Source organism: Oncorhynchus mykiss, chromosome 12, assembly GCF_013265735.2.
Source record: "Oncorhynchus mykiss isolate Arlee chromosome 12, USDA_OmykA_1.1, whole genome shotgun sequence".
Taxonomy (NCBI): domain Eukaryota; kingdom Metazoa; phylum Chordata; class Actinopteri; order Salmoniformes; family Salmonidae; genus Oncorhynchus; species Oncorhynchus mykiss.
In genome coordinates this window covers 44,057,933-44,076,898 of record NC_048576.1, presented here as the reverse complement: position 1 = coordinate 44,076,898, position 18,966 = coordinate 44,057,933, and the positions used below count along the sequence as shown (strand labels likewise).

General features: G+C 40.9%; 1 protein-coding gene across 4 annotated transcripts in view; it reads right to left on the bottom strand.

Annotated features, from left to right (window-relative positions):
- Positions 1-2,886: 2,886 nt before the first annotated feature.
- LOC110537644 (galactosylgalactosylxylosylprotein 3-beta-glucuronosyltransferase 1) overlaps positions 2,887-18,966 on the bottom strand; it is a 50,425-nt gene continuing 34,345 nt past the window's right edge. Inside the window, exons 3-7 of one of the 4 annotated variants that reach the window (XM_021623839.2) lie at positions 7,300-7,484; positions 6,155-6,675; positions 5,489-5,785; positions 4,910-5,015; positions 2,887-4,481 (exon numbers count right to left, since the gene is read on the bottom strand). In XM_021623839.2, the coding sequence (XP_021479514.1) occupies positions 4,929-5,015; positions 5,489-5,785; positions 6,155-6,675; positions 7,300-7,453 (1,059 nt within the window). In that variant the 5' untranslated portion in view covers positions 7,454-7,484 and the 3' untranslated portion in view covers positions 2,887-4,481; positions 4,910-4,928. Of the gene's footprint in view, positions 4,482-4,909; positions 5,016-5,488; positions 5,786-6,154; positions 6,676-7,299; positions 7,784-18,966 lie in introns of those variants that run through there. The other 3 variants (XM_021623844.2, XM_021623845.2, XM_021623842.2) reach the window with 3 other exon arrangements.

Genomic DNA, 18,966 nt, shown 5'->3' with positions numbered 1-18,966 from the left:
TTGAAGCAGGAATCAGGAGGATAGAATTATGATCAGATATGCCAAATGCAGGGCGAGGGAGAGCTTTTGTACATGTCTCTGTGTATGTTTGGAGTAAAAGGGGTCTAGATTTTTTTTTTTTTTTTTTTACATTAATACATGCTAATGACACGTCTTAGTTTCACAAAGTTGTTTACTTAGTCTCTATCTTTTAGTTACCTTTATTTGTTTCTTCATCATCATCATGCAGCTCATTGTGTTTGAGGAGCAGGAAGCTGACTGTAAGATGTTTGAAGAGACTCCTGATCTGGGCATGGCTGTGGACAATCAGTGACTGCATTCCAAAGCCACTTGCAAAAGTACTTTTGATAGACAGTAATAATGAGTGGATCGCATTTTCACATTGGTTTTTCTCTGGGCCCCAAAGTGCTGAACATTTTATGGGGCTAATTCACCTCATCCATCTTGAGTAGAATATTTATTTCCATTTTATTGACATGAAATATCATGCAAACGGGTTTATTTATTGAAACAAGGAACTAGAACTATATATCCCAGCCTAACAAAACATATTTTCAACTAGAATCATTGTAATCATCACTTTCTGTGTGTGTCATGATGTAAATGAAAGCATTCTGGAGTGGTGCAGCGGTCCAGTGCATTGCTTCGCAGTGCTAGAGGCGTCACTACAAACACCCTGGTTCAATTCCAGGCTGTATCACAACCAGCCGTGATTGGGAGTCCCATAGGGTGGCACACTATTTTTTGTTTAACCTTTATTTAACTAGGCAAGTCAGTTAAGAACAATTTCTTATTTACAATGACTGTCTACACCTGCCAAATCCGGACAACACTAGGCCAATTGGGTGTTGCCTTATGGGACTATCAATCACAGACGGTTGGGAAACAGCCTGGAATCAAACCAGGGTGTCTGTGGTGACACCTCGAGTCCAGAGATGCAGTACATTAGACCGCTGCGCCACTCAGGAGCCTCAGTGTTGTCCGGCTTTGGCCGTTGTATGAGTCATTGTAAATAAGAGTTTGTTCTTAAACCTCTACAGGATCGTTGGGTCCCCCACGGGACAGTTGAGCTAACGTAGGCTAATGCGATTAGCACAAGGTAAGTAACAAGAACATTTCCCAGGACATAGACATATCTGATATTGGCAGAAAGCTTACATTCTTGTTAATCTAACTGCACTGTCCAATTTACAGTAGTTATTAGTGAAAGAATACCATGCTATTATTTGAGGAGAGTGCACAGTTATGAACTTGAAAAGTGATTAATAAACCAATTAGGCACATTTGAACAGAAATGCAATGGTTAATTGGATGAGTGTAAAACTTTGCACAAACACTGCTGCCATCTACTGCCCAAAATCTAAACTGTGCCTGAGCTGGAATAATACATTATGGCCTTTCTTAGATGATAGTACACAAGAACATGTTTTTTTCTTTGTATTGTATATATCTTTTACCAAATCTAATACGTTATATTCTCCTACATTCTTTTCACATTTCCACGAACTTCCAAATGTTTCCTTTCAAATGGTATAAAGAATATGCATATCCTTGCTTTAGGTCCTGAGCTCCAGGCAGTTAGATTTAGGTATGTCATTTTAGGCTAAACAATTTTTTTTAAAGGGGCAGATCCTAAAGAGGACTTGCCTAGTTAAATACATAAAAAAAAAAAAAAACTTCCAAATGAAACATTACACCTGTATCATCTGACCACTGATTGACAGGCTCAGTCAGTTTTAGTTGTGATATTTATCATGTAACATATTGGCAAATATGAGTTACTGTGCTGTATGTTTGCACTTCAATATTTGGTCTTCTCTGAGACCAGGACTGTATACGATTTACTTTAGAAAAAGGGAAACCAATGCTATGTTTGAACAAAAATGTAAATATCAGCCATTAGTCGCAATAAACCATGTCAAACAAGGAAACCGAAAGAGACATTGACATGTGGGGTAAATTTGTGTAATTGCAGTGGTTGTTTACAAAGCAGACATTCCCTCCGTTTACTTTTGAATATCAGATCAACAATCATTAAGTGCCATTTGGGGTCCAGACTGGTTAGAAAATGGCATATCAAGAGAAGGCATTTATCCTGTGACTGATGTAGTATGTGTTGTGAAATAATCATATTTAATTGACTAGCTCTAGTTTCATTGGCAAATGACCTATTGTCTGTTGGAGAGGTGAAAAAATGTGATGCGTATTTCACTCCAAAATGTGTTTTTCTCAATCGCATTCAAGGAATTTTTGAATCGGTGTTGAAACAAACTATAGCAGAAAATCAATGATCAAATGCTCAAATACATTTACAGAACTTCTGATAATTTTTTTGCTGGTGACTTGCATATCTTACCGCTCGCGTCGCGTGAGAGAGCGTTGCAAAATAAAAACTGCTCACATGCGCCTATGAGCGTCTTTGTTGCCAAGGACTAAAATAGAAATCAGTTATATTTCTGACGCAGATCGCGCTGCAAGTCCTGCCTCTACCATCTCCTCATTGGTTTATAGAAGCAGGTACCCACGTGCCATCTCCTCATTGGTTATGCCCACGTGGGTGACTGAAAGACGAACGAGGTCAGTGGCGGTAATGCACCTAATTTATGAAAGTTGCCAATCGCAATATAAAGAGAAGAAAAAGCCTGGAAGAAGGAGAGATGACTAGAAACTATTCGGTTGACCATTTTATGTGTGGATTAATTGGCGGAGTAGAGGACCTTGTGCATTTCAGGTAAAATAACAACTCAATGTTTATATCCCAGGACAAATTAGCTAGCAACAGCAAGCTAGCTAAGTAGGACAAATTAGCTAGCAAGTGCAAGCTAACTAGCAAAATTTCAATAAATGTTTAATGCTTTTCAACCTGTCCCCAAATTTATATAATTGGTTCAGAGTTTGTTTTGATATTTTAACCTGCGTGTCGTGATTGCGTTTGGTGTGGGGGGACAAAGTAAATGTATGCACGATGGCGCACGATGGTGCACGCACGCAGCCGGTTTGGGTTTCGTGTTAGATTTTACAGGAGATACTGACCCTATTGTTATAGAGGTTTTGCTTTGAGGCCTCCCTATACATTCATACCAGTTGTATTCTTCCATTGTATTCACCTTTCCTTATTTCTATTTTGGATTGTGTTTCTGTGCACCAATGGAGTCTACAAAGCCTGGTTTGCTCATAGTTATGTATTGACTATGGAATGGAATTGGATTGTGATGATATCGATGAATCCTGCACACAATGTGCTAATTTTGTTTCTTATCAGGAATATATTTAATTTAATGTGTATGAAATTGTTTGGTGAAATATGCATAAAAGGAGAGTAATTGCACATAATTCTGCACTTTTGGATAGTTGAACTTACAATTTTGATCATCATGATTTAGTAACTGCAAGGAAAATCTATTGATCTACTGGGATTTTTTTCTCGAGTCTACTTGGACTCGAGATAAGTATATTTGTGTTCATCTTTTTGCAGGCAGTCGTGTTGTTTTGATCAATTTATTAGCAATTTTGAATGTACAATTTTAGTTTTGATTTAATGTATTTATAATTTGAGAAGGCAAATACATTTTGGTAAGGCAACCATTTACTGTTTTGCGAAAAGCCACAGAGTTCTGTCTTGTGAACTTTGTTTTGAAAATCGATTGTTAAAAAAAATGCTTGTACGTGATTGAGAAACTGTAACAGACAACAGACCCTGACCTGAAAGTGCTAATATAGTGTTATATGATCAGTAAAAGATGCAACAGCAAATAAAAGCTGGCATTACAGTACGGGGGTTATGCTAAATCATTGTTCCTACACTGATTACTCTGTGCGTATATGCGTGCGGATGTTTGTGTACAGACGTGTATGTGTGAGACGTGTTCTAATTAGTGATAGGTTTGAGGGAGCAGAGCTGTCTGAATAGCTCAGTGTTTTACAATGGGACGTGGGAAGGGTTCATGTCCTTTCCAGATCAGTCTGTCAGTCAATGCTGACTCCAGTCAGACAAGAACTACTTTATCCAGCTCTGTTCTGCACCCCAAGTACAGTCCGCTCCACAACAAAAGGAGCCTAATCACCAACAGACAAAAGCTATTCGGGGCCTCTGATTGATTCAGTTTGGTCCAGTGCCTGGTTACGATCATGTTGGTTTGTGTCAGCTGGGTTAAGGCCGCTTCCTGTTGACCACTGTATGAAGCCATCCTGTTGTTTGAACCGCCGACAGTCTTTTGTTTAAGTTGCAAGCTCCTTGTGGGCGTCTTCCATTGATGCATCAGTAAAGCGCTTAGCTAGATACAGTATCACCATCCTCCATGAATCTGTGCTTTGATATTCTATGCCTGTATTGATACGTAGCTGTGTACTGCTTGTAGTAAACAATAAGGCTGTCTTACTCCCTTTACAGTCGTATTACAGTAAATATACATTTCACCCTGATCCTGCTTGCCCGGAGCTTGTCTTTTGCCAGTCCGTTTGGAATCCCAGCCATATATAACCTGCAATAACAAAATGGTATATGGGCTTAGGAGATGTGTAAAGAAAATATGTAATCAACAATTATTCCATCATTACTACCAACCACAGAGAGAATAGTTTAGGCAAATGAGAAGAAACTAAAGACAAAACCGCATTAATAAAACAATCTATCTTTTGTAAGGATCTTCTGTCAAGTTATGAGATGAAATCATAACATCCCTGTTATACAAATTCAGACAGATTCGGCAAAGCTTTATACTATGAATAATAATACAATATTAAAACCTTTCGTGGAAATAATAAGCTCACAGGGGTTCAGAGAGCCAGGTTGGCACTCAGACATAGGGTTGCAAAATTCCAGTAACATCTACAAAACCTGGGAACTTTGGGAAAGGTACTGGAATTTTGCAAACTTAATTAATCCCAGACCCAATAACTTTCAAATTACCTGTGATCCAAAATAAGTTTTATATCTCCACGTTGGAGTCCGTAAATCCTTTCTTTCCCTCGTTCACCAGGACAGGCTTCTCTGTCCTCGTGTGCCATACAAGTACCTGTTTGGGGCGGGGGGTTCAAGTAAAAATGGTGGAAAAGTTAGTTGAAAGTAGTTGAAAGTATTTTTATACCGCTTGAATGTTAGCTAGGCTAGGGGTTAGGCTTAGGGGTTAAGGCTATGAGTTAAGGTTGGGGTTAGCTAACATGCTAAGTAGTTGCAAAGAAGCAAAACATGTAAGTAGTTGCCCGTGAGGAGTTTCGAACACGCAACCTTTGGGTTGCCAGACATTTGCATTATACGGCTATTATCCACAGCGACCAACCACCTTTCTTTAATTTTTGCCTGAAGTAACATTCTGTCTTATGTAACCATATTAAACGGATCATACTAATTTGACTGTCCTGGATTTTCATTTCCTATGTTACATCTATGAGACCAGCCTGACCCAGTGGGAATCAAACCCACAACCCTAGCATTGCAAGCAACATACTCTATTAGCTGAGCCACACAGGGCAACTGTTAGTTCCTTACCTTAGTGCAATTAGCAGCCTTGGGCTCCAGGTCGCTGAGGGTGACCAGCTCCCGCAGTAAGCTGCTCTCCTGGTATCCTCCCTTGACTCCCCGCAGCTTGAAGTAGGCCTGAGGCTTAAAGAGAATGAGGCGGAGGTTCACCGCAAACCCAGCCATGTCTATGGCAAAGGGTCGGTTGGGGTCAAACACAGTCTTCCAGCCGTAAACCTTGCCCAGGGTATTGACTTTAGGGGACTCGTACCGCAGGCCGCCCACAAAGGCTACAGGCCACACAGACACCTTCCTTGTTGAACGCATCTAGACGAGGAAGGAGAGAGAGGGTAGAGCCCATGGAGATCCTATGATATTAGTGCTCTATGTAATTCTATGGGTGGAGAAGGATCAATAAGTATTTATTTTACGATATATGATTTTATGTGAGGAAATAGCTATTTTAATTTGTATCATATGCAAATATCAGAATTCATGTTTATAAACTTTGTTTATGGCAGGTGTCAAGTGATGCCTATGTGTTGAGGCTGTGCATTTATCTAGTGGCATATTGTAAGGAGCCATGCTCTTTATTTAATTATACTACTGCGCACCGAAACCAAACATTTTGCCTGTTTTGGTAGCTAAAGAGGAAACAATTCTGTACTGCACAACATCTCTCCTTGTTCCACTCACCTCCTCAAACAGATCCAGACTATAGGTGTTATCATCGTCTGCAAAGTAGACGATACCAGGCTGGCTGTTGCTGTTGTTGGGGCTGAAGGTCTCTCTAAGCCAGCGCAGAGCCAGGTTCCTCTGCATGGTTCCCCGGGGTATCCTGGGGTCCCTCATGTCCCCACGCAGCTTATAGTTCCTGGGTGTCTCCACATTAAGGTGGGTGTAGTTCAGGCCTGTTTCCTGAAGGAGCCTGGTGACTAGCAGGGTTTGTCGCTGAGAGTCCTCAACCAGGATCCAGTGCAGGTTGGGCACGTGGAGGAAGGTGTTGGCCAGACGGGTCAGCTCTGCCTTCTGGACCGGCCGGCTGTAGGTTGGGGTGATGACGTGGAGGGTGGCGAGGACATCAGACCAGGGCGGCTGGCGGCTGTAGACGTACTCGGTGCGCACAACCTCCACAATGTCCTTGTTGTTCTCTGAGGTGCAGGGCTCCTTGAGGGTGAAGGTGTTCCGGGAGTCTCGCCGACTCTCATGTCTGTCATCTGAGAAGAGGAAAGAAGTTTTTGGTATAATAAATGCTTATAGACTGTATAGGAACTGTACGTTTCCATAGAGATGGCCTTCGTAGAGAGGGAGGAATCATCTAATCGTGCAAATAGTCTTCTTAGTCTGTTGTAGAGTTAGATTTCAGTCAAAAGTTTTAATGAACGTGTCGTTCTGAAATCTAACTCCATACTCTTTTGTTAGACATGTAATCTCCTTGTGATAAACATAATATACTCATCACTAACTTAAAAAGTAATGAATTAGATGTCAGACTAATATGAGTCAGTTAAAAGGTGTGAATCCGATTAGAGAAATTAATATTGTGGACAATCAATTTTCTACTGACAGTGCTCAAATTGATAGCGGCCTCATGCCACGGTCTCACAAAATGACAATATTTAGTTCATTATGAACAAAAACCTTTTGCCATTGTGTTAAAAGTCTTGTAATAGACAATGCAGCATATTCTGATAGAAAGTTAAGTGGTGGGAAAATGTAAAAAATTAAGCTGGGAAATCATGTGTAGACGTTCTTTTTAAGTGTACTATATTAAATGGAGCATCCCAGAATAAGCATAGATATAAGTAAACCAAACGTGCTCCTCTGCTCAAGAGACTAACCATAAAACCCCCTACATGGGGAATTTGAGGAATGACCTTTACACTTTCGAGCAGCTAGCAGAGGGGTGATGGCACTCTGATGCCAAACAGTGATAAGTAGCGTCCAAGGCAACACGATCAACACGATGGCCAGAATGTCTCGTCTCTTCGGCATCTCCGGGGTCAAACCTGAGCCACGTCATTACCTGCAACACACATTTTTGGTTCAGAAAGGGTAACACAATTATACTAAGCTCATGTAGCATTTATTAGTTATATTCTTCAAGAATCAATGAGTGACCATTTTATCATTAATTGAGAACCTTAACAGCAGAATATTTTAGACATTGTGCCTTTAAGGTAAATACCAGGTGTTATTTCTGGATGGATTTCTGAACAATGGCTTCAGTATAAAGCGTTGAACTTAAAGAATGGGAGAAAGCGATCCTCCACTTTTCAAACAGACTACAGTGCCTTCGGAAACTATTCAGACCCCTTGACTTTTTCCACATTTTGTTACATTACAGCCTTATTCTAAAATTGATGAGAGTTAAAAAAAAAAAATCTGTCTTCACACAATACCTCATAATGACAAAGCAAAAACAGGTTTTTATTCATTTTTGCTAATAAAAATGAGATGACATTTTACATAAGTACTCAGACCCTTTACTCAGTACTTTGGGCAGCACATTTGGCAGCGATTACAGCATCAAGTCTTGGGATGTTTTTCAGTGGAAAGGACTGGGAGACAGGATCGAGGGAAAGATGAACGGAGCAAAGTACAGAGATTGTTGATGAATACCTGCTCCAGAGCGCTCAGGACCTCAGACTGGGTTGAAGGTTCACCTTCCAACAGGACAATGACCCTAAGCACACAGCCAAGACAACGAAGGAGTGGCCTCGGGAGTCCGGACTTGAACCTGATCGAACATCTCTGGAGAGACTTGAAAATAGCTGTACAGCATACAATCTGACAGAGCTTGAGAAGATCTGCAGAGAAGAATGAGAGAAACTCTCCAAATACAGGTGTGCCAAGCTTGTAGCTATAAGTAAACCAAACGTGCTCCTCAGTCTGAGGTCCTGAGCGCTCTGGAGCAGGTATTCATCAACAATCTCTGTACTTTGCTCCGTTCATCTTTCCCTCGATCCTGTCTCCCAGTCCTTTCCACTGAAAAACATCCCCCTGACCAAGGCCATTCTCCCCCGATTGCTCCGTTTGGCCGGGTGGCCAGCTCTAGGACGTCTTGGTGGTTCCAAACTTCTTCCATTTAAAAATGATGGAGGCCACTGTGTTCAATGCTGCTGACATTTTTTGGGACCCTTCCCAAGATCTGTTTCTCGACAGGTAAATCCAATCAAGTTGTAGAATCATCTCAATGATGATCAATGGAAACAGGATGCATCTGTCTCATAGCAAAGGGTCTGAGTAATTATGTAAATATCGTATTTCCATTTTTTATTTGAATAGATTTGCAAAAAAAACAACTGTTTTCTCTTTTTTTCCTTATGGGGTATTGTGTGTAGATTGCTGAGGATTTTTAAAAATGTAATCCATTTTTGAATAAGGCTGTTACGTAACAAAATGTGTAAAAAGTCAAGGGGTCTGAATACTTTCCAAAGGCACTGTATATTTAGCCAGCTCATAGTCAAAGAATGGAGGGGTTGACCCGTGGTGGAGCTACAGTAGCTGCCATCTAATGGATGATCACGTGTGAATTAGCCACATGCTTAACCCTCCATTAAGGAGCTGTCGCTCCGAGACTGGTTCTGCAAAGATAAAGCTTGCTAAGGAACCTGCTTTCCCATCAAAGTCATTGCACACCAGAAAATAGGTCAGAGACAGCTGCAAGCTTTTTTCTTATTTCTATCTTATAGAAAAGCATGCCTGAACACTACATAAAGAATACCTCACATTGCTAATGATCTGCAATTTTTTTTTATTATTTAAAAAAAACTGTAATATCCTATGTTTCGGAGTCGTGGCTGAACAATGACATGCATGATATATACACCTCACTGGCTTTTCCATGCATCGTCAAGATCGGACACCAGTCTTGGGTAAGCTGAGAGGTGTTTATCTTTGTTAACATTAGAGTCTTGAGTTTTTGCTCGCTTGAGTTAGAATACCTCATAATAAGCTGCAGATCATACTATTTAAATTTTTTGTAGCAGCCTATTTTCCATCACAAACTGATGCTGGCTTCATTAATAAGTGCATCAGTGACCTTGCAAACATATCCCATCCAAAAGCCATGGATTATAGGCAACATCCGCACTGAGCTAAAGGCTAGAGCTTCTGCTTTCAAGGAGCAGGACACTAATCCAGACGCTTATAAGAAATCCTGCTACGACCTCCGAAAGACATCAAACAGGCAAAGAGGCAATACAGAACTAAGATTGAATCCTACTACGCCGACTCTGATGCTTGTAGGATGTGGCAGGGCTTGCAAACTATCACAGATTACAAAGGGAAACCCAGCTGCAAGCTGCCCAGTGATGCAAGCCTTCCAAACCAGCACTCAACCATGCATGAGATCACCAGCAGTTCTGGATGACCAGTTGTGTAAAGTTCTTAAGTTGTACTTTAAAGTATTTTTACTTAAGTATTTTTGTGGAGTATCTGTACTTTACTGTGCTATTTATATTTTTGACAACTTTTACATTCCTAAAGAAAATAATTTTTTTGAGCAATTACATGTCCTTTTGATACTTAAGTATGTTTAAAACCAAACACCTTTTTTTTTTTTTGAATTTTACTCAAGTAGTATTTCACTGGGTGACTTTCACTTTTACGACTAGTCATTTTCTATTAAGGTATCTTTTACTCAAGTATGACAATTGAGGACTTTTTCCACCACTGCAGATGACTGTGTGTTCTCGCTCTCCGTAGCCAATGTGAGTAGCACCTTTAAACAGGTTAACATTTACAAGGCCGTGGGGCCAGACATATTACCAGAATGAGTACTCAGAGCATGCACTGACCAGCTGGCAAGTGTGTTCAAGTATATTTTCAACCTCTCCCTGGCCCAGTCTGTAATACCTATATGTTTCAAGCAGACCACCATAGTCCCTGTGCTCAGGAATGACATTGTAACCTGTCTAAGTGACTATCGCCCCGTAGCACATCTGTAGCCATGAAATGCTTTGAAAGGCTGGTCATGGCTCACATTAACACCATCATCCCAGACACCCTGGACCCACTCCAATTTGCATACCGCCCCAACAGATCCACATGATGCAATCTCTATTGCACTCCACACTTCCCTTTCCCACTTGGATAAAAGGAACACATATGTGAGAATGCTGTTCAGCCTTCAACACCATAGTGCCCTCCAAGCTCATCACTAAGCTCATGACCCTGGGACTGAACACCTCCCTCTGCAACTGGATCCTGGACGTCCTGACGGTCCTTCCCAGGTGGTGCGGGTAGGCAACCAAACATCCGCCATACTGATCCTTAACATGTGAGCCCCTCAGGGCCACATTGACAGGCCTGTAGTGGAGAGGGTTGAGAGCTTTAAGTTCCTCGGTGTCCACATCACTCCCTGCCATCGAGGACCTCTATACCAGGCGGTGTCAGAGCACTGGCATAATGCAGTTTATCTGGACTCCCGCAAGGTTGGCGTTTGGCCCCCTTCCCCCTCCCTAAAATAAAATGTGTCAGCCAGACAGCCACACAAAATATAGACTAGCAACCGCTGTCCATGGTGCTGAAATTGAGACATGTCTATGCGGATGCATGCCTATTGGCTTTCAGTTGTTGATAGGCTTTCAGTTGTGCTACGGCATGTATAGCTTTGCTTTAGCTAATGGATAAATGTGTATTGGTAGGCTTATTTGGTTGTAATTTTCTCATGTTAAGCCTAACATTTCACAAAGCTATACATGGTGTCGCAATGCTGCCATTTCATACTGCTGGCAACAATGTAATTACTTGTTTAGTAATTAAAGTTGGAAATTCAAACATTTCAGATATAAAATAAACGTTTGATGCAAACGCATACTAATCAGCTACCAAAAGTCTCCAAGTTCAGCGATTTTTGCAATTCGTTCCAGTCACAGGCAGCAGAGAACTTGAAGGAAAGGTGGCCAAATGAGGTGTTGGCTTTAGGGATGATCAGTGAGATACACCTGCTGGACCGCATGCTACGGGTGGGTGTTGCCATCGTGACCAGTGAACTGAGATAAGGCGGAGCTTTACCTAGCATGGACTTGTAGATGACCTGGAGCCAGTGGGTCTGGCGACGAATATGTAGCGAGGACCAGCCGACTAGAGCATACAGGTCGCAGTGGTTGTTGGTATAAGGTGCTTTAGTAACAAAACGGATGGCACTGTGATAAACTGCATCCAGTTTGCTGAGTAGAGTATTGGAAGCTATTTTTAGATGACATCGCCAAAGTCGAGGATCGGTAGGATAGTCAGTTTTACTAGGGTAAGTTTGGCGGCGTGAGTGAAGGAGGCTTTGTTGCGGAATAGAAAGCCGACTCTAGATTTGATTTTAGATTGGAGATGTTTGATATGAGTCTGGAAGGAGAGTTTACAGTCTAGCCAGACACCTAGGTACTTATAGATGTCCACATATTCTAGGTCGGAACCATCCAGGGTGGTGATGCTAGTTGGGCGTGCGGGTGCAGGCAGTGAACGGTTGAAAAGCATGCATTTGGTTTTACTAGCGTTTAAGAGCAGTTGGAGGCCACGGAAGGAGTGTTGTATAGCATTGAAGCTCGTTTGGAGGTTAGATAGCACAGTGTCCTTGGAAGGGCCAGAAGTATACAGAATGGTGTCGTCTGCGTAGAGGTGGATCAGGGAATCGCCCGCAGCAAGAGCAACATCATTGATATATACAGAGAAAAGAGTCGGCCCGAGAATTGAACCCTGTGTCACCCCCATAGAAACTGCCAGAGGACCGGACAACATGCCCTCCGATTTGACACACTGAACTCTGACTGCAAAGTAGTTGGTGAACCAGGCAAGGCAGTCATGGAGTTCAAGGGACGTTTCACCTATGGACCCATCCTCGTTCATCCTGATCTAACTTGTCCAACACCAAACTGAGGCCGAAGCAGAGGCGCCATCAGCCGAGGCGTTCATTCATCGATGTCGCCGCACCTGGATCAGAGCACAATCCTCCTCGCTCTGCTCATCTGCCCGACACCAACACCAGAAAAACCCATCACCGAAGGCTTCTTCGGCTCCTTTGACCGGGTCAACGAGTATGTCTGTCCACCTGTGATCTTCCCTTAAAAGGTGGACTCGCTGAAGTTTGCTCCATGCTCCATACGACCATTCAAGATCCTGAGTCGCATCTACCCGGTCACTTATCGTCTCTAGCTTCCCAGATCTATGAGGGTCTGTCCATCCTTCTATGTCTCCCTTCTCTCCCCCCACAGCTGCCCCTCTGCCCCCTCGACTTGTCGATGGTCACCCGGCCTACACTGTCCGGCATTTGTTGGAAACTCGTTGAGTCCGAAGCACCCTGAAGTACCTGGTGGACTGTAAGGGCTACGGCCCCGAGGAGCGGGCATGGGTGCCTGCCTGGGACATCCAGGATCCGGGACTCGTTCGGGACTTCAACCAAACACGTGGTGGTTGCCTTGGCTCTGTGGCTGGAGCCGCTCCTAGAAGAGGGGGTACTGTCATGGTTCCACCTATCACCAGAAGGTGGCAGAGACCATCCTAGAGACATTAATGACACTCAGGCGTGTCCTATTTACTCATTATGATTCCCCTGTTAAAACAGGTGTGTTTTCTGTTGTCGTTTGCAGATGCTTGAATTGTTTACCATGTGCGTTTGTTTCCTGAGTGAGTTTGAGACTTATTTTTATTTGGTTTTTATTTTTTTGAATTTACTTTTTTTAAATTGACTATCCGAAACATACAATATACTTGCAGTGAAGCCGCTCAACAACTACATAATACATAATACCAGTCATCCAACAGACTCCCATTCAGAGCGACACACAGAAGCATCCAGGGTCAATGCCCTGCTCAATGGCACGTTGACTGAACTCCCTCCAGGCCAAAAAACGTGAACCCTAACCCTCCAAGATCCCCCCCACAGTTCCCCAATAGCTGTCCCTCAACCATTCGAGACACCTTCCACAGCCCCCCCCCCCCCCCCCCAAGATTAAAAATATAAAATACAATTCATTCCATTCCCCATGCCCAAGAACCCCCCCAATGCACCAACAACCAAGAGACTGAACTAAAGAGAAAAAAGAAAGACACGAAACAACAAACAACAATGCAAAAAAATCAACAACAAAAATTACAAAAACTAAGGATATCAACGACAACTAAAATCATAGCCGCAATGCCAACTATATGTGTTTGTGTGCATGTCTGGCACTATTACATGCATGTGTGTGTTCTTGTATGCATTTATTTGAATGAGTGTGTGTGTATATGCATGTGTACAAACTCCTGCAAGGCATCAGCCTCAGGCAAACCGGCATTAGTTGTAAAAACACTGTCCCTCATTGTCATTCAAACAAACTGTTTCTTATGTTTTATTTGTACTTAAAAAAAAACTTTTATCTTTGACCATCATTCTATCTCCCGCACAACAACTCCACTCCCACCTGTCTCCAATTCCACATCCCATCTATCTCTGCTGGCCACCCTCTTCAGATTTCTACGTAACACATACAGTGCCTTGCGAAAGTATTCGGCCCCCTTGAACTTTGCGACCTTTTGCCACATTTCAGGCTTCAAACATAAAGATATAAAACTGTATTTTTTTGTGAAGAATCAACAACAAGTGGGACACAATCATGAAGTGGATCGACATTTATTGGATATTTCAAACTTAAAAAAAAAAAAACTGAAAAATTGGGCGTGCAAAATTATTCAGCCCCTTTACTTTCAGTGCAGCAAACTCTCTCCAGAAGTTCAGTGAGGATCTCTGAATGATCCAATGTTGACCTAAATGACTAATGATGATAAATACAATCCACCTGTGTGTAATCAAGTCTCCATATAAATGCACCTGCACTGTGATAGTCTCAGAGGTCCGTCAAAAGTGCAGAGAGCATCATGAAGAACAAGGAACACACCAGGCAGGTCCGAGATACTGTTGTGAAGAAGTTTAAAGCCGGATTTGGATACAAAAAGATTTCCCAAGCTTTAAACATCCCAAGGAGCACTGTGCAAGCGATAATATTGAAATGGAAGGAGTGTGACACAATCATGAAGTGGAACGACATTTATTGGATATTTCAAACTTTTTTAACAAATCAAAAACTGAAAAATTGGGCGTGCAAAATTATTCAGCCCCCTTAAGTTAATACTTTGTAGCGCCACCTTTTGCTGCGATTACAGCTGTAAGTCGCTTGGGGTATGTCTATCAGTTTTGCACATCGAGAGACTGAAATTTTTTCCCATTCCTCCTTGCAAAACAGCTCGAGCTCAGTGAGGTTAGATGGAGAGCATTTGTGAACAGCAGTTTTCAGTTCTTTCCACAGATTCTCGATTGAATTCAGGTCTGGACTTTGACTTGGCCATTCTAACACCTGGATATGTTTATTTTTGAACCATTCCATTGTAGATTTTGCTTTATGTTTTGGATCATTGTCTTGTTGGAAGACAAATCTCCGTCCCAGTCTCAGGTCTTTTGCAGACTCCATCAGGTTTTCTTCCAGAATGGTCCTGTATTTGGCTCCATCCATCTTCCCATCAATTTTAACCATCTTCCCTGTCCCTGCTGAAGAAAAGCAGGCCCAAACCATGATGCTGCCACCACCATGTTTGACAGTGGGGATGGTGTGTTCAGCTGTGTTGCTTTTACGCCAAACATAAGGTTTTGCATTGTTACCAAAAAGTTCAATTTTGGTTTAATCTGACCAGAGCACCTTCTTCCACATGTTTGGTGTGTCTCCCAGGTGGCTTGTGGCAAACTTTAAACAACACTTTTTATGGATATCTTTAAGAAATGGCTTTCTTCTTGCCACTCTTCCATAAAGGCCAGATTTGTGCAATATACGACTGATTGTTGTCCTATGGACAGAGTCTCCCACCTCAGCTGTAGATCTCTGCAGTTCATCCAGAGTGATCATGGGCCTCTTGGCTGCATCTCTGATCAGTCTTCTCCTTGTATGAGCTGAAAGTTTAGAGGGACGGCCAGGTCTTGGTAGATTTGCAGTGGTCTGATACTCCTTCCATTTCAATATTATCGCTTGCACAGTGCTCCTTGGGATGTTTAAAGCTTGGGAAATCTTTTTGTATCCAAATCCGGCTTTAAACTTCTTCACAACAGTATCTCGGACCTGCCTGGTGTGTTCCTTGTTCTTCATGATGCTCTCTGCGCTTTTAACGGACCTCTGAGACTATCACAGTGCAGGTGCATTTATACGGAGACTTGATTACACACAGGTGGATTTATCACAGGATTGTATTTATCATCATTAGTCATTTTGGTCAACATTGGATCATTCAGAGATCCTCACTGAACTTCTGGAGAGAGTTTGCTGCACTGAAAGTAAAGGGGCTGAATAATTTTGCACGCCCAATTTTTCAGTTTTTGATTTGTTAAAAAAGTTTGAAATATCCAATAAATGTCGTTCCACTTCATGATTGTGTCCCACTTGTTGTTGATTCTTCACAAAAAAATACAGTTTTATATCTTTATGTTTGAAGCCTGAAATGTGGCAAAAGGTCGCAAAGTTCAAGGGGGCCGAATACTTTCGCAAGGCACTGTATCTTTCAACATTGCTGTGATGTTTAACGTAAAGTATTAGTATATTAGTAATTGACTGACCCGGTCTCTCAAGATCTCATAACGGTACTATGTCTAGGGTCAATTTTAGATCAATGCTATGCATTTTCAACCATTCCTAAACCTGAGACCAGAAACAGGCTACCTGAGGGCAATACCAAAATCTGCAGAGCTTCGATGATTTTATGCCCCAAAAACTCAACGTTTTGTTGGTGGCAAGAATTCTATACAATCATTTTAGCTGAAAAGCATGAAGTCTTGAATCGTGCGTTGTTTTATATATCAATGCATACATACCATAGAATCGGTACATCAAAAATCTCTACCCAACTATTTTGCAATCTGTATGGCACAGTTGTCAACATCCTGGTCCTCAAATTAAACTGGTATACTTTTCTATTCATGCTATTTATTCCTCTGCCAGTTTTGATCCTTTATATTGGGCAGACAGACCAGTTCCCTACCTCCTCCCTCTGCCACCTGCCTCCTACATCTTTGGGGTGATGCTGTAATCAATTGGTTGTACTCTTGGATTGAGCAGACCTTCCTGTACAATTCTGATAACTCCATGAAGGACATAACTCTACCATTCCAATATCATTTTCAAACATCTTTCCCATAAATACAGGTATTTTATCAACCAGCACATTAGAGTTCAGCCATAATATTTGTTCTATCTTTTCAGGGGGGTGAAATTGAAATTGTAGCCAGCTCTGCAATGCTTGTTTGAAAAAGAGAGATACTTTGAAAAAAGTATAATTTTCAATTAATTGAAAATGAGACATGGCAATCTGCACAAAGGCAAAAAGACAATTTTTAAACAATGGATGAGCTTTTTTTGTAATCTACTTGAGAACCGTTTAGGGTTCAAGTAAAACTTATAAATAAGTGAAGCTTTTAGAGAGATGTTTAGTGCTTTTATATATAATAATCTCAACCCACCCAATTCATATTTATTATATAGATAAGCATGCTTTATTTTGTCTGATTTAGCGTCCCAGATAAAGCAAAATATATTTGCTCATATGATTTGAAAAATGTATCCTCAGGAGAAGGCAGCGCCATAAGTAAGTGAGTAAACTGAGATAAGACTAAGGAGTTTATCAGAGCAATTTTTCCATAAATAGACAGGTATTTACCTCTCCATGGTTACAGGATCATGTCTATTTTTACAAGTTTTCTATTGAAATTCATTGTGGAGAGCTTATTTATATATTTAGTGATATGAATACCAAGTATGTCTACTTCACCATCAGCACATTTTATAGGTAAACTGCAGGGTAATCTAAAAGTTGTATTTTTTAAAGATCCAATGTGTAATATTGTACACTAATCATAATTAGGTTTTAGTCCAGAAAGTACAGAAAAGTTATCTAGGTCTTCAATAAGACATTGCAGGGATCTAGCTTGCGGACTTAATATAAAACTTGAGTCGTCGGCATACATGGACACCTTTGTTTTTAAGCCTTGGATTTCTAATCCTCTAATGTTGTTGTTTAATCTGATTTTAATAGCTAGCATTTCGATGGCCATAATGAATAGATATGGTGACAGTGGACACCCTTGTTTAACTCCTTTTGACAATTCAAAACTCTGACAAGTAGCCGTTATTTGCTATTTTACACCTGGGGTTACTATACATTATTTTTTCCCATTTTATAAGAGAATTACCGAAATCGAAAAAAATCCAGGCATTTATAAATAAAATCTATTCTTACTTTATCAAATGTCTTTTAAAAATCCGCTATAAATACCAGGCCTGGCTTCTTAGATGTTTCATGATCTTCTATTATTTCTAGTAGTTTCTAGTAGTTGATCAGGATTAACAATACCTGGTAAAACCTTTTTAATTCTGAGTGCTATGCATTTCGCTGCTATTTTTTGCATCACAACATTGAAGTGTAAGGGTCCTCCAGTTTTTTTTAAATAGACTGGGTCTTCATATTTGCTATCTGGGTCTTGTTTTAATAATAGAGAAATCAGACCTTCCTGCTGAGTACCTGACAGACTACCATTTCTATAGGAGTAGTCAAAACAATCTAACAATGGAGCTTTTAGTAAAGGCTTGGTATACCTCTACCGATATGCCATCAAGCCCTGAGGTTTTTCCAGACTGAAAGGATTTAATCGCCTCAAAGTTCTTCCTCTGTAATTTGTCCTTCGCACTGATCTTCCTGTACATTTGTTAATTTTCTATTTTGTTTATATTATTTGGAAAGAATTCCTTACCGTAATCTTCATTCAGTGGGGGAGGATGAGATGGAAAAGAGAACATCTGCCTAAAATAATTAGCTTCCTCTTTTAAAATATCATTTGGAGAATCATAGATGACTCCGTCTTCAGTAACGAGTTTCTGCAAATTATTTTTGTTAGCGTTCCTGTATTGGTGATTGAGGAATAATTTTGATCATTTTTTTGTAATAGATCACATTAGATCGTTCTTGAATAAGTTCCTCAAGTTCTTTTTGTTTTTCCTCTAACTTATTTTGTATCTCCGTAGTATCGTTTTTATTGCTATCTACCTGTATTATTAGTTCATGGATTTCCCTAGTTAGTCTTGTCTCTTTAGCCAGAAACTACTTTTTTATTATTGAGGAATATTGAATTGAATGACCTCTGAAGGAACATTTAAAAGGTATCCCAAACAATAATGGGATTTGCTGAACCTGTATTATACTGGAAAAATTCAGTTAAATTATTTTGTCTAAAATAAGTTGTCCTCCAGTAAACTTTGATTCAATTTCCAATATCCTCATCCACGTGGAAAATCTATAAGAGTTATATGAATTCCAATGAGCTGATGATCCGATCGCATTCCGTCTCCTATTAAAACTTTTTAAACCTTTGATGCAAGAGAGAAAGAGACGAGAAAGTAGTCAAGACGACTAGCTTGATTAAGTCTCCTCCATGTATATCTCACTAGGTCGGGGTTTCTAGTCTCCAAATATCTACTATTTCTAATGTGTCCATAATA